The sequence below is a fragment of the Sphaeramia orbicularis genome, chromosome 7, assembly GCF_902148855.1.
Source record: "Sphaeramia orbicularis chromosome 7, fSphaOr1.1, whole genome shotgun sequence".
Taxonomy (NCBI): Eukaryota; Metazoa; Chordata; class Actinopteri; order Kurtiformes; family Apogonidae; genus Sphaeramia; species Sphaeramia orbicularis.
The window spans coordinates 30,366,400-30,381,104 of NC_043963.1; the positions used below are offsets into that span (position 1 = coordinate 30,366,400).

Genomic DNA, 14,705 nt, shown 5'->3' on the forward strand with positions numbered 1-14,705 from the left:
TTAAATGACGTCAGCTTACCTTCTTGTTCATTAAATGAGCTACCTTTACCTTAGTCTCATTAAAATCTATTTAAAATGTAATGCTCCAAAGTGAATGTGGAAGGCCTGTATGACAGAAACCTCCAGTTAAACTTGTTAACCTAGTGCAGTGGTGGGTGTAGCCCAGTGACTCTTAGCGGTTCGGTTTGCAGTTGCTCAGGAGTTAGTCAGGAGTGATGCTTACTTTAGTGTAGAGTTGGAGGAAGGAGGAGGGAGGATCACTGTGGAGGTTTGTCCGTGGAGCTACCACATACACGACAGGCACTTTTACCCGTTTAGTTTCACCTGTAGAATATTTTCCGCTCCCCGATGACCGCCTCTATGTCAGCCTGGATTTGGAGTGAGAGGTTTTGGTTTCCAGAAAATGTTACGTGGGTGGACCTAGAGCATCCACCACCTGGAGTGGAGTATCCACGACTGGGTCACATACTACTCGCCTTACCGCTGGCTTTCGCAGTTCTGGTACTCAGGCTGATTTTTGAAAGGTAAATCACACTGTTTGTTTGTTTGTGTGTGTGTGTGTGTGTGTGTGTGTGTGTGTGTGTGTGTGTGTGTGTGTGTGTGTGTGTGTGTGTGTGTTTGCAGAGCTGGCTTAAAGCACATGCAGGTTATTTACTGCATCATCTTACGGGAAAATACACTTGATTGACATTTTAAGTATGAACCAGTGAATATTTCTATCTAAACTGGCACAGGATAGTGGATAGACCAGCTTGTATGAACGCAGACAAGTTTGAAACTAGAAAATCAACTCCTTGCCTCATCCCATTGCTGGTTTACAATCTCAGCTGTAATGAAATTCGGCTCAGATCTCTTTAAATTCTTTTGCATTCTAACAAAAGTCTTTTTCATCCAACTTAACCATTCATGTGACAGTTGATAATTAACTACAGTTTGTCAGGGTTTAATAAGAAACAGACAATGAATGATGAATATTGTGAGATTTGTGTGTTAAACTTCTTGTTTATCTGTCAGCATTCCTGTGGAGTTATTAGGTGACTCAGTTTGCTTGACTCACAAACATTCAACTTCAACAATTTCTTTTGTAAGCTTTTGAAAAAAGTTTAAATGTCTGATTCCTTATGTTATTTGTGTTTTACATGAATAGCAGTACAGAAAAAAAAACAAAAAAAAAAACATCTTGAGTCACTTTTGCAGCAGTTTGCCTAAATTAAAGTTCACACCAGTGGTTGTGGTTTGCTTTTTTTTCTCTCGAGGATGCTATGTGTAAAGTCAAGTCATCCATTAAAAGACAGCCTGGTCCACTCTTCTGTTTTCCATGTTGGAAAACTATTTTAGATAAGTTGTTAGAGTTGTTCTTGTAGAATGTGAGACTGAGCATGAACACTGGTCAGCTCCAGCAGATGATCTTGTGATACAAATCAGTGCAGTGGTCAGAGTCATCCCTCCCATCTCTCTATCCCTTATTCTCACATGACAGGTCATCACGCTGCTGTGTTTAGACTAGGTGCTACATTCCCCACGATTCCTTCTATGTAACACTTTACTGTGTTGCCCCTGTAGTAATTTTCTCCCACCAGGAAGACATGCATGAACTGTAGAGTTTGTCACACAAACTCTGTCAGTGAGGGAAGTCCTTGGCAAGCCTCTGTTAATAGTCTGTGTCCTTAAAGCCTGCACAGAGTGGTTGGCTTTCCCTGTCTGAATGTTTCTCTTAATACACCATCTCTGTGTCCACTCCCTGCCCCCACCCTTTTTTTTTTGCCTCTGTCTCTGTGTATACAGGCTAGTCGCCAAGCCCTGTGCCTACATACTTCAGATTCAGGCGGGACTGCGTCGACAAGCTCAGCCCAATGCTGTCCTGGAGAGGGTGTATCAGTCTAAAACGGTACACACTACAAACCCATGTTTATACTGTTGTCCATTAACATGTGCATGCAATCATCACAGGCATAATGACAGATATGTTCTGTAAAGTTATAACTACTAATTTTGCAGTTTTACAAGCAGACACCAAGGAAAGCAAGTGATTTATCATCGGCCTGAACTTTTGTCTTCAGTGTCCGGATTTGAGGCAAGTGGAAGGACTGTCCAAGCAGCTGGACTGGGATGTCCGGAAAGTGCAGAGATGGTTTCGCATCCGACGAAACCAAGACAGACCTACTATACAGAAAAAGTTTTGTGAGAGCATGTAGGTTCCTGTATGCTTTACATCCTGTTCATAAGCATAGAATCTGTATTGGATAAAATATTCCAGAATATTTACCTAACACTTTCTCCCCTCAGGTGGCGTTTTACATTTTACTTTGGGATTTTCATTTACGCCATTTGCCATCTGTGGGTGGTGAGTAGAACTTCACTGGGCGGAACTACAACTAACACTTAAAAAATGTTCAATTAAGAATCATAACAAGGGTTAATGCATTAAATATTTATTCTGTCTCCTTTAGTCGCCTTGGATGTGGGACACCAAACAGTTTTGGTACAACTATCCCTTACAGGTTAATATTTTCAATACTACCTGTCCAGTTTCCTCTATAGTGATATGACTGTACACTGTTTAACACCGTTGTGCTGCTGGGACATAATGGGTCATATTTGTTTAAGGTGTTTTGTGTCATTCCTTTCCAAAAGCCTCTGAGTCCAGGACAGTACACCCACTATGTAGCTGAGCTGGCTTTCTATTGGTCCCTGATGTTTTCCCAGTTCACGGACATCAAACGTAAGGTGAGTCAACAACAGCTTAACAAACCCTATTGTGTTGGGTCACCTGCTGAAGCCTTTGTGTCGTGTTAGAATACTTTTTTTGGGGTTGGTGTTTACAGTCTCAACTACTCACTTCTACACATTACTGTTATTAAAATTAGTGTTTGATAACGTGGTCTGGTAAGAGCTCAATGTCAACAACCACAAATGAGAACTTTAATTCATGTAGCATCAACTGGAGGTGTTTTTAGTGCTTGTAAATTCAAAGTCCTCTGGTATTTATTACTGTGCACCTCTCTGTTTTGGTCACCTCTCTTCTTTTCACTCATGATAGGATTTTCTCATCATGTTTGTCCACCACCTGGCCACCATAATCCTCATCACATCTTCCTATGCCAACAACATGGTCAGAGCTGGCACACTGGTCATGTGTGTACACGATGCATCTGACATCTTCTTGGAGGTAAAGGACTAAAGATTATGCTTTTTATTGGTAGCTTTAAAGCAGCACCTGAATAATTGTACAGAATGTAATCAAGAACAGTCGATTTTAAATATCAATACAAAGTTTTCACTTTGGTGAAGTAAAATATCATCATATAGTCACATTTTCACTCAACATAAGCTTGTATCCTTACTGTACAAGATGTCAGGCAGGTAATATCTGAACATCTATCAGAGTAAGATGCTGTTATTGGCACTTATAAGAGATACTGGATTGTTATTTTTCACTTTGAATCATTAAAGTCTCATTTATTGCCCAAGGCAGCCAAGCTGGCCAACTACGCCAAATACCAGAGGCTGTGTGATGCCCTGTTTGTGGTGTTCAGCATAAGCTTTTTCCTCACACGACTCGTCATCTATCCTTTCTGGTAAGACAAAATAATATATAATCTATCAATTTAATCTAAATTAGTGTCTGGCAGTTTTGTGTCTGAATACGCTTCGTGTGTATGTATTTGTAGGATTATTCGCAGTGTCCTGTTTGAAAGCTGGGAGATCATAGGACCATATCAGGCCTGGTGGTTCCTCAATGGTTTGCTGCTGGTCCTACAGGTTCTTCACATCATCTGGTTCTACCTCATCGCACGCATTGCTATCAAAGCTGTATTCAAGGGAAAGGTTAGTTGCACTGACTAAAGGGGATTTTCTTTTTACTCATTTTCAACTGTTACTAATATTCATCTTTTTGTCTATTTTGCAGGTGTCAAAAGATGACCGCAGTGACATTGAGAGCAGCTCAGATGAGGAGATAAACTCCAATTGCAGCAAAACCCTCAGTCACATCCCAAAACCAAAGGACAATGGAGATGCAGGCAGTCTTAATGGTGAAACTCATGACCACTGAATCCGTAAAAGGGAATAGTTACCTTCATTATGGCATCTGTTTACCTCCTGTGTGCCTTTTTTAAATCCTTAACCTCCCTGGAATACTTTCAGGGGGTCTGTGTTTAAATGCATAACTTCTGTCTAGTCACCACAATGGAGTGAAGACTGGACACAGAGGAACTCGGTGTATGGGATAGAAACAAAAAAAGCATTGTCTTACTTAAGTTTACACTGTATCAGGTTTACAGCTGCTTTCTGTTTAATAAGTAGACTAAAACAGATTTTGCAACTCATTTTCATAAATGTAAGAAGATTTTATTACTGAAATGGTAATATATTTTTAAGTTGCGAAAACAGCAGCGGATTTGTTGTACATAATATTACATAAAGCCATACACAGAAATGTCTTAATAAATCCTTGCGTTAGTAACAGATGTGATGTCTTCTTTATTATTTTCATTGTATGGATGAAATTGGAATAACAGGGAAGCATCAATGGAATAATCCACTTCTTCAGTATCGTATTTTCTCACACTCGTCCATCATTTCAAAAACGTCTTCACTGAAGTCATTGTACTTGAGGCTGGAAGAGACAAGAAGGATTGATAGGTGTCAGTTTAAATGTGTCATTTATATTTAGCAGATACAGGATGTTTTATTATCTGAGATTAAAGCATGCTTACTTCATTTCCTGCATGTTGGGGCTGTCCTGCATAAGTTGGACAAGGACTGGGACTGATGCATCAGTCAGCAAGTTGTTACTCAGTACCACGCTCCTCATAGTCTTACTGGCTCTTATAGCAGCACACATGTCCTCAACACATGCATCTGTCAAACCAGTCAGATCAACACTGCAAAGGAGGAGAAAGAAATATCTGCATATTAAAGGTGGGGTAGGCGATCCTGGAAAAAACATTTGAGCAAGCTATATTTTGAAAATACACAATTCAAAAGTCCAAACCCCTTTCTTCAGACTTCCCCCTGAAGCCACGCCTCCAGAATACCAGAACATACAATGCTTTTTTCCGAGGGTTCACAAGCGCTGCGCAGCATCAATTCATAATCTGTGCATTTCACTATTATGTTTGTCGGCAGAACAGCCCCAGTTTATACCTACCTGGCTAATGTTACATTCCCTAGTGATTTATGTTTGTGACAAAACAGCTTGTCGGCGAACTTTACATCCTAATACAGCTAATTTAGCTAGCTGAACTCTGGCTCTTGCTTTGTTTCCTGCACAAGTGCTCCAAGCCTCTGAGAATGTGTGAATCATGCACGAAGAGGGGTTTGCGCAGAGAAGGGAGAGACAAATGGCAGTTGAGCTTGACAGACGTATCATCATTCAATCATTTCGATGGGCCGGTTAAAATGATTGGATGGTGTTTTTTCAGTCCTGTCTGTTCCACAGGAGACTACATTTTTAAAATTTGTGTTAGAGCATTTAATTAATTGGTTGCAATTGGGGTGGGAAGAGGATTTTAAGCAATATACTAAAAAAAAGCTCCAAGAAAACATCTCCTACCCTACCTTTAATACTGAATGTAAGGACTGTAACATAAGAGTAACCTTTTCTTCCAACTCACTCCAGTTCCTCTAATAGACATGATGGATATGCGATAGCCTCCCACAGGTGTTTAAGTCCCTTATCTCCAACCTTATTTACTGGAACAGACAGGGACTTAAGTGGAGGACTCCCATGTCTCAGCAGTGAAGCCAGTTCTATGAAGACCTCCTCAGTTAATCCACATCCTACCATGCTGTAGGGTGAAGAAGAATATTTTCAGACACAGTTAACTGAACTTCATTTAATATTTGCAAAAGGTGGTACTTTATCAAGGGGAATCAAAAGTATACATGTGGTACTACCAAAGTTTTTCCACTGGACATCCGGGTCTCTTGAGGGCTTTACAGAGCAACAGCGCCCCCTCGTGGTCAATCTCATTTACTGACAGATCCAACAGAGGACAGTGCTCTGACATCAAGGCCTCCATTATGTGAGCACAGCAGGCCCCGGTCAACTCATTATCAAAGAGCCTAGACAGAAACAAAGCATGACAGAAACAAATAGAATCAGACGTTAGTGTTTGTAATGGTCAAACAGGGATTGTTTCACGGTGATCACTGACATGTAGTTATATATTTTAAATACATTTACAGCTTTGGAGAGCTGTGAGACATAAATTCCCATCATGGCACAGACATACGTGAGGCTCTGCAGTTTACAGTGTGGGTGTTGTAGGCACTTGCATAAAGCCTTCATTCCACTGTCACCAGTTGGGTTTCTTGACAGGTTCAGTTTTCTCAGCTGTGATTGGCCGGAGCACAAAGCCGTTGACAGATCCTCCATTGATGCTGCAGTAAATAAGCACCATTGCAACCTTTTAAAAAACAGAACATAAATTTACAGTAAATAGACCCATCCTGCAAAATACGAGCAGAGCACAATTTGAAATTACAGCTCTGGAAAAAATGAAGAGACCACTCCAAATTTCTAGTCCAAAAGCCATTTGGTAAACTCTGCAATGTAATGAAGAGGAAGATGGATGCTCATAATCAATCAAACAGAGCTCAACTGCTCACATTTTTGCACCAGGAGTGGTATAAAGCACCAAAGACTAATGTGACTGGTGGACAGTTTGCCAAGACACATGAAATATGTGACTAAAAAAATCACAATTTCCACCAATGTGGATTTATGAATGCCTCCAACATTAACACTTCAGTATTGTATTGTTTTAAAATGAAACTTTCTCACATTACTTCATGTCTGAAAACAGTGGAATTTTTTGTTCTTGCAACCAGATTTATTTATATATTTTGTCCACATAAATCCTCTAAATGAACATATTTCTACTTTGGGACAAATGAAAACATAATTTTACCCAATCAAATGGTAAAAATCAGTGTTCTCTTATTTTTTTCCACACCTAGAAACTAGAGCACATACTCTATATCCTGTAGTTTGCAGTGTGGACTTCGCAGTCCTTGGCACAGTTTTCTCATGCCCTGGTCACCAATGTCATTGCATGACAGATCTAACACACACAGCTGGGATGTGCCTGACATCAGGACAGATGCCAGATATCCACACGATGCTTCTGTGAGTTTGCATGCTCTAAGACTACACAAAAAAACAAACACTGGATCAACAACTGACATTACTGCTATAGAGAAATGGTTTTATACATTCTTGGGTGGATCTTACTTTAACTTGTGCAGCTTGCAGTCTCTGAGTCCAGTGCACAGACTTCTGAATTGTGCATCCCCAAGGCGTGTGTTATTCAGATTAAGCTTCCTGGTGATTCCTTTGGCTAGAGCTGAGGCCAGATGAGAGACAGCTCCATCACTCAGGGAACATTGAGACAATCTGAGAAACAGAAGAAAGTCAAAATATGTAGAGTGACTTGCATTTTTTCTGCAGAAACAATCAATGTAGCTATAAAATATTTTCTTTAAAATGACTTACTGTATCTTATGTGATAATGTCATAGCTGGAGCCAGGATCTCTGCAATCTCTTCTGTCAAATTCTGTGCGCCATACAGATTTAACTGCTCCGTCTCACCGAGTTGTGTTACAACATAGTTCAGGGCAACATAATCCTGAAGGTTCAAGTTGGCATAGCTAATTCCAAATCTTGTAGAAGGATTGATGATCTCTTTAACCAAATGCTCATTTTGCATTTGATAGAGGAGATGGAAGCAGTGACAGTGCTTCTGTTCGTTGAAGTCCTGTAGTGTTGTCTCACACATGTGATTGAGCCAACATCTGAAATCCAGGACCAGATCAGAGTTAAACTCCCCCAGGAGGGTCTCCAGGGGTCTGCGTTGAATTGGTTCTGAGAGAGCTGACATGAAAATGTCCAAAAACTTTGCATGGTGTTTGTGCTTCTTCAACATGTTATCTGCACCTTCAGATGTTGACTTATCCAAAAAGAAGGAAACCGCCAAGATAAAGTCTTGGATCAGCTGAGAGTGGAAAGAGAAGCCACATCTGTCTGACTCTGGATCACCATGTACTTGCAAAAAAGCATTCACTTGGGCCTGAGAGGCAAGCGCCGGTTCAAAACCAAAGGAATTCATTTCCTCTTTGGTACAGCTTGAATGCTGACCAACAGCACAATGAGAAGCCATCCTACTGAGGGCCAAAACTATATCTCTGATGAGCTCCTTTTTAAGTGTGAGCTTCTGAATCAGGCAGGCCAGGATTTGTACAAACAGCTGAGATAGTGTATCAGGAAGCTTTTCTCCAGAATCAGTCAGGAGCTTGTAAACAGAACAAACTGTCCAGCAAAATCTAGGGGATGTACAGAAATCATAAAAGCCCAGAGTCTTCTCCATGTGCATGAGTGCATTGTTGGCGACAGCTGGGTCTGTGAAGAACCCCTTAAAGAAAGCCTCTCTCTCAGGCTTCAGAAACCCCAACACTTTCACCTGGCTGCCACTCAGAAACTTCAGACATGCCGTCGGCCGGCTTGCCACTAGACATGAGGCTCCTTTGAGCAGAGATCCGTGAAGAAGACTGGCCACTAAACAGGACACAGAGGTGGCCTGGCTGGGGTCAGAGCAGAGGCTGTGGTCAGAGGGGTCCACGCTGTGCTTATACTGATCCAACTCATCAAAAATAAACAACACATCTTCAGGCTTCTGTTGGCAGAGTGACACAGACAGTGGAGGGAGGTAACCGTGTTGGAGATGCAATAATGCCTCCAGTGTCAGCATGCCATCGAGTAAATTTATTTCACTCAACTTTAAATAAAAAACATAAGAGAAGTGTTGAAGGTGTTCGCCTTTTGACCAATCCACAAGAAGCTTCTGTAACGCAGTTGTTTTTCCTGATCCTTCTGAGCCTACCAGTATGACAGTTTCACCTCCACCCGGAAGAAGGGTGTGGATGGCTTGGTCAGAAGGAGATGGGCTGCTTTGCACATTTCTGCCTGACACTTGTTGCTCAGTGGAGGTCAAAGGTGAAATGTAATTGTTACTAATTACATTAACGGGCAGATCTCCACCAAGAAGAGTTGGCACACCCTTTGCCCTCAGGATATGGGTCAACACTTTATCTTTGTCCATCGTGGAAGCCAATACTATAAAAATAGATACAGAAAAATATGCGAAGCAGTTATGGAAGATAGTTCCCACATAGTTCTAACAGCAGGGTACATAACTTTCATATTTGCTCATAAATTACATCATAGCCTACATTTAAAGATGTACAGTACACACTGTAGCTTCCAGAATAGAAATAATAGTTACCTTTGACACAGTGTTGTTGAAAATCAGACAGAGCGCATGGAAAATAGTCCAGAGACACTTGGGCGTAGTAAGGCTGGTGTTACACATACACAGAGAATCACACGTATCTACTAATTACACCACGACAGCTCAAACAGGAACTAGAGTAGTCTACAATTTAATCCCTGAACATTGACTTACAGGCGACAGGAGTCTCTCAAGATGCCTGCAGCTGAACTAAACAAAAACCAGTTTCAGTCTGTCCCTCAAAGCGAATGTTTTGCATTTTTAAGATAACATTTAAATAAGGTAATAGTCAGTGCGTAGTCCTACATCACCACTCATCCATCCATGAAGGCAACATTCTCCTTTAAATGAATGTATGTCTGTGAACACCGTATAATACACCCTGGTGATTTTATTTTAGTTCTCTTTATTAGGGGTGTAAAGGGACAGAAAAAATTCGGTTCGGTACATTTGTCTATGCTGGGGTCTTTGGTTCGATACATTTTCGATACGTTTTTGGTACAGTGAAGGAGACCAAACCGCTCTAGTTTTGTCTGTTTGTCTCTCTCCACTGACAAAACTGACAGGGAATCAGAAATGTTCCCAAATCGGAGACCTTAGAGAAGACGGAGGGTCCTCCAACTCTGGCTTTATACCTGTGATGCTGCTGTGGTCTGCCATTCTGGTTCACGTTCAGCATTGATGTATATGGTGTGTGTACTGCTTAGACGTCCGACTAGGATAACAAATATTGCACATTGGTTCCGCTTGCTTATATTGTGTGCGTTCCACTTCAAGGTTCGTGTGGAAACATATCGTCCTGAGACCCAGGAAAGTGAAAGATTTGGCTTTTTTTACATTAACCCTTTCATGCATAGTGGTCACTACAGTGGACACCTATTCTCTAGCTGTTCTCTTCTTTCTTCATGGGTTTAGTTCCATGTCCTCCTGAGACCCAGCTATGCATTTTTGTCCTCTGTAGGGGACAAAAGTTTGCCAGTTTTACAAAAAAAAAAAAAAAAAAAAAAAAATTCTGTTCGTTGCAAAGGACATTCCATTAAAGAAATGAATAAATGATTTTTAAAAAATTATCTGAAAAAACTGTTGCATCATGCTGTTTCTAATCAAGATGACTATTTAATGTAAAAAAAAAAAAAAAGCTAAAAATTTTCACTTTCCTAGGTCTCAGAAGGATATCAGCCAACACAGTGATGCTCATGCATCATCTACACTGATATTCAGACCATTTCTTTAACTTTGCTGTTCTTGATAAGCCTGATCTGCACTAACTTGTTTGAGTGTAAATCAACAGCAAATTTTCTTAAACAAAAAGTCTTTTTTTTTTTTTTTTTTTTTTTTTTTAATGTATCATCTCCATGAAATGAGTAAAAACTAGTATTAGAGTATGATAAAATTTTTCGGGTTTTTTTTTTTTTTTTTTTTTTTCATGCCTAAAGTAGATTAAAAACACTCTGGACAAAAATCTTGATTAAGGTTCTCATAATTCATGCATGAAAGGGTTAAACAATTGTCTTGATAGGAAACTGCATAACTCAACAGTTTTTTCAAATAAATTTAAAAAAAATAATTTTTACTTATTTATTTATTATTGGAATGTCCTTTGCAATGGGCAGCATTTTTAAGTAAAACTGTAAAACTTTTGTGCCCTACAGAGGACAAAAATGCATTGCTGGGTCTTAGGAGGTTAAGACTGGACCGTTACACTCCTACTCTTTATATTATTTCAGAGAAGTGGGTTAAAGGCTGAGAATTTGGTTGTAAGAAAGTAAAAGGTTAAATACTTTTGCTGAATCTGTCAGACATGAGTGAGAACATTTTTTTTTTTTTTTTTTTTTTACCCAGTGTCCTGTAACTGGTTTTACTGGACTTGAGCCAACGTGATGTTTGGAAACATTTGCTCATGAAAATAAGTGGGTTGTAGTTTGTGTAAATGAGCACTGGATAGCAGCAGTGTTTATATTAGGTTGTTTTCTCTAAAGCAGGGGTGTCAAACATAAGGTCTGCAGGCCAAGAATGGCCCTCCGAATGGTCCAATCTGGCCTGCGGGATGAATTTATAAAGTGCAAGAATTACACTGAAATTACTATCAGTTAAGGGTGCTCAGGGGCCACACACAACTCAATGTGATCTCAGGTAAAATAATAACATAATAATCTATAAATAATGACAAGTCTAAAAGTACTCCTTGGTTTAATGAGAGAAAAGTAAAATGAAAACATTTACATTTACAAACTATCCTGTCACAATCAAATGTGAAAAACTTCAACAAAAAAGAACAATCTGACATGTTTTAAGAAAAACAAGTGCAATTTTAACAATATTCTGCCTGTTACTACATGTGTTTGCAGATCTGCTGTGTTAATAATAAGCGGAGATATACTACTGTTGAAATTGTGCTTATTTTTTCAAAAGATTTTTCAGGCTGTACATGATTGTTCAGATTATGCACAATTTTAGAATGTCATTTAACTTTTACACTATAGCAAAGGGAAACATCAGGATTATTATTAATAGGATATTATTATACTGGTCCGGCCCACTTTAGATCACATGTGGCCCCTGAGCTAAAATGAGTATGACACCCCTGCTCTAAGGTGCAGAAACCTTTGTGCTTACAATTGCAGTGTACTTTTCACTTATTTTTTACTTTTGCATGTTTTTTTTTTGTGTTGTATACTTCATTCATTTACATTAATCATACATACATTGATCCCACTCAGGTCGTCAGGTGCAGGTCTGCTCTGTGTTCCAAAAGCCAGAACTAAACATGGAGAATCAGCATTCAGTTTCTATGCTCTGTATATCTGGAACAAACTACCAGAAAATATCAGGTCTGTTGAGAGTCTGAGTTCTTTTAAGTCAAGGTTAAAGACTCACCTGTTCACTGCTGCCTTTGACTAAAAGACTTTTTCCTTTTAAATTTTATATTCTCCTTCGAAACTCTGCATTGCAACTCTTACTTTAATATGTGTGTGTTTTTATATTTTTGGATTTTATGTGTTGTTTTCTTACTTTCTGTTTTTAATCACCTTGTACACGTTTATTTTATAATGTTTTAAATGTTTCTTTTTCCCTTGTTGTTGTATTTCAATGTCCTGTGTGAAGCACCTTGAATTGCCTTGTTGCTGAAATGTGCTATACAAATAAACTTGCCTTGCCTTACTGAAACATACACAGCAAAGTTTACAGCTTTTTTTTGGTTTGTTTTATTATACTTATAGACGCCACCAATGTTTATGTTTGCTCTGCAGTATAATTCTAGTGAATAATATAATGTATTGAACATCCGAGGCATGTGGTTGAGTACATCTTTATTTATCACAGTTGGTCAATTTTGAGAGATTTAACACCACAGAAAAAAATATTACACACATAAGGCTCATTGTTGCAGGCATATTATGAGAATTTCTTATAGGTATAGTAATGGCCAGTGATACCTAAGAGTCATTTACTGCTTTGTTTAATATATATTCCTTGAATGTTGTGTTGTGTGTCTCTGTCTTGATGACAAGCGGGCCTGATGTCCGTCGCTCATGGTTGAACGCTGGGATGGCTGCTGGGAAGAGGATCAAACTAAAATCATGTGAACACACAGAGAATGTTGTTGAAATTGCACTGTAAGTCAAAAACAGTGGTGATATTTAAGGTTTAGATGTATGACTTACATTTAGAAGGAACTGTGTGGATGCCGACAACCGACTGCTGTCCCAGTCTGTCAAAGAGAAAAATAATGTGAGTGGCAAACAAGAAGGAACCAGATGAATGAAGACCATGGGTTTAAGTGTAGTGGATTGTTAAAAAAAAAAAAAAAAGATAGTTATACAAAAACTAAATTTCTGCAGTGTAATTCACCTTTCCTCCTCTCCTTCCAGCAGCTTCCTGTAGGTGGTGATCTCTATGTCCAGGGCCAGTTTGACATTCATGAGCTCCTGGTACTCTCTAACCTGCCGAGCCATATCCTGCTTGGCCCTCTGCAGAGCCACCTCCAGTTCCTTGATGCGAGCATTGGCATCCCGTATGGCATCTTCCCCATGCTCCTCTGCTTCAGCGATCTGTTTCTCCAGGCTGGCACGCTAGTAAAAAAATATGTAAATACCACTCACTACTTTCATAAATGGGAATTTAAAAATGTTATCGGCTGCTTCATCGTGACAGTGGTATGTCACTGTGCAATCTTGTGGTAACACCCAAACAAAAACAATATGACAGTTTTCAGGTGAGCCACTTACCACTGTTGATCAAGAATGTGATGTGACTTAATGAGTCTAGAAGCTCAAAGGTAGATGTTTTAATCACTGATTTCCTCCAAAAGGTTAATGACATTAGAAGAGGAATCCCCCAGAGCTAGATTAACCTGCTGCAAAGCCCTGGAGCCAAAACTGCTACATATGGTAAGCTGTAGGTGTATTAATTTATAAAATGAGATGTCTTTTGGATATTGTACAGAATTATGAATTGCAGTGTTGCTTTTCTTTATTGTGTTGAAACTTAATGTTACTGACAACACTGTAAGGAAAACTGATGAATGAAGTGATGCCCTGTTTGCCCTTCACTTTTTAACATATGAAAAAGTGTGTTTACTCACCTGTGTCTTTACAGCCTCAATCTCATTCTGCAGTCGCCTGATCATTCGATTAAGCTCAGCTATTTCCCCTTTGGTGGTACGCAGTTCATTTCCATACTGGTCGGCCTCAGTTGTCATCTGGCTAAACTGGTATCGACAGAGATCAAATAGGCGCGATTACACATGTGAAACAACAATTACATGAAACCCGGGTAGTCTAGGTGATTTAAGTGCTTCATCTGAAATTACCCTTTTCATTTACGCAATATTAAGGAGAAGGTGTTTAGCATTTTACAAAAACAACAGCATTCTTTATAATCTTTCAAGATTTATGTACTTAATTCTTTTACCTTCTTCTTGTACCAAGTTTCAGCTTCATCACGGCTTCGAGCAGCAATGTCTTCATATTGAGCTTTAACTTCAGACACAATCTGATCCATGTTTAGGCCACGGGCATTGTCCATCTGCACCACCACAGACGTGTCCTTCAGGCTGTCCTGCAGCTCACGGAGCTCCTTTAAAATAAAAAAACGGGAGAAAAGACATATGAGGACATGGTTACTTGACATTTTTATATTTTGTGTAATGTATTTTGTATTTTTTTTAAGTAGTTGTGTACCATTTCATACAGGGCCCTCAGGAAGGTTACTTCTTCATTCAGAGAAGTCAGTTTTTCATCCAGGTCCACCTTGGACAAATAGCCTGCATCGACATCCTACAGACAGTCAAAAATAAGTAAATAAATTAAATTAAATAGTGCAATAAAATAAATAAAGAAACTGAAATGAGATTTATCATGCTCAACTTGTTGGTTTTTACATTTTCATCTTTTATTTTGTTTAGCTTA

At 39.4% G+C, this 14,705-nt stretch overlaps 4 protein-coding genes across 7 annotated transcripts in view; 2 read left to right on the forward strand and 2 right to left on the reverse strand.

The window, feature by feature from the left end:
• The first annotated feature begins 241 nt into the window (after window positions 1-241).
• LOC115422083 (ceramide synthase 5-like) lies at window positions 242-4,467 on the forward strand. The gene is made up of 10 exons (XM_030138146.1): window positions 242-524; window positions 1,786-1,888; window positions 2,061-2,191; window positions 2,287-2,344; window positions 2,451-2,501; window positions 2,635-2,727; window positions 3,041-3,169; window positions 3,472-3,578; window positions 3,672-3,828; window positions 3,911-4,467. The coding sequence occupies exons 1-10, from the start codon at window positions 349-351 to the stop codon at window positions 4,052-4,054; spliced, it is 1,149 nt and encodes a 382-aa protein (XP_029994006.1). The 5' UTR covers window positions 242-348; the 3' UTR covers window positions 4,055-4,467.
• Window positions 4,334-9,969, reverse strand: LOC115422066 (NACHT, LRR and PYD domains-containing protein 3). 2 transcript variants are annotated; one of them, XM_030138119.1, is made up of 9 exons: window positions 9,930-9,969; window positions 7,502-9,119; window positions 7,241-7,402; window positions 6,983-7,156; window positions 6,240-6,413; window positions 5,902-6,069; window positions 5,619-5,792; window positions 4,719-4,886; window positions 4,334-4,618 (listed from the first exon to the last, which is right to left on the reverse strand). In XM_030138119.1, the coding sequence occupies exons 1-9, from the start codon at window positions 9,952-9,954 to the stop codon at window positions 4,549-4,551; spliced, it is 2,733 nt and encodes a 910-aa protein (XP_029993979.1). In that variant the 5' UTR covers window positions 9,955-9,969; the 3' UTR covers window positions 4,334-4,548. The 2 variants fall into 2 exon arrangements, with proteins under 2 accessions (XP_029993979.1, XP_029993980.1); XM_030138120.1 differs by lacking the exon at window positions 9,930-9,969 and adding an exon at window positions 9,289-9,681 and having other exon boundaries at window positions 4,478-4,618.
• A 2,619-nt stretch (window positions 9,970-12,588) lies between these two features.
• LOC115422079 (keratin, type II cytoskeletal 8) overlaps window positions 12,589-14,705 on the reverse strand; it is a 2,995-nt gene continuing 878 nt past the window's right edge. Inside the window, exons 4-9 of one of the 3 annotated variants that reach the window (XM_030138138.1) lie at window positions 14,478-14,573; window positions 14,209-14,373; window positions 13,880-14,005; window positions 13,147-13,367; window positions 12,960-13,006; window positions 12,589-12,847 (exon numbers count right to left, since the gene is read on the reverse strand). In XM_030138138.1, coding sequence (XP_029993998.1) covers window positions 12,732-12,847; window positions 12,960-13,006; window positions 13,147-13,367; window positions 13,880-14,005; window positions 14,209-14,373; window positions 14,478-14,573 — 771 coding nt within the window. In that variant the 3' untranslated portion in view covers window positions 12,589-12,731. Of the gene's footprint in view, window positions 12,868-12,959; window positions 13,007-13,146; window positions 13,368-13,879; window positions 14,006-14,208; window positions 14,374-14,477; window positions 14,574-14,705 lie in introns of all 3 variants that reach the window. The other 2 variants (XM_030138137.1, XM_030138139.1) reach the window with 2 other exon arrangements.
• LOC115422085 (deoxyribonuclease-1-like) overlaps window positions 13,577-14,705 on the forward strand; it is a 7,758-nt gene continuing 6,629 nt past the window's right edge. Inside the window, exon 1 of the mRNA XM_030138150.1 lies at window positions 13,577-13,685. The gene's annotated coding sequence lies outside the window, so the exon portion shown is untranslated. The remainder of the gene's footprint in view (window positions 13,686-14,705) is intronic.

Excerpts from the sequence above, each read along its gene's own strand:
- LOC115422083 (XM_030138146.1), top strand. The coding sequence starts at position 349 with ATGACCGCCTCTATGTCAGCCTGGATTTGGAGTGAGAGGTTTTGGTTT. Across the intron at positions 525-1,785 it reads CTCAGGCTGATTTTTGAAAG|GCTAGTCGCCAAGCCCTGTG; the intron begins GTAAATCACACT and ends CTGTGTATACAG. Across the intron at positions 3,170-3,471 it reads CATCTGACATCTTCTTGGAG|GCAGCCAAGCTGGCCAACTA; the intron begins GTAAAGGACTAA and ends TTATTGCCCAAG.
- LOC115422066 (XM_030138119.1), bottom strand. The coding sequence starts at position 9,954 with ATGGCAGACCACAGCAGCATCACAG. Across the intron at positions 7,403-7,501 it reads ACATTATCACATAAGATACA|ATTGTCTCAATGTTCCCTGA; the intron begins GTAAGTCATTTT and ends TCTGTTTCTCAG. Across the intron at positions 6,414-6,982 it reads TGCAAACTACAGGATATAGA|GTTGCAATGGTGCTTATTTA; the intron begins GTATGTGCTCTA and ends GTTTTTTAAAAG.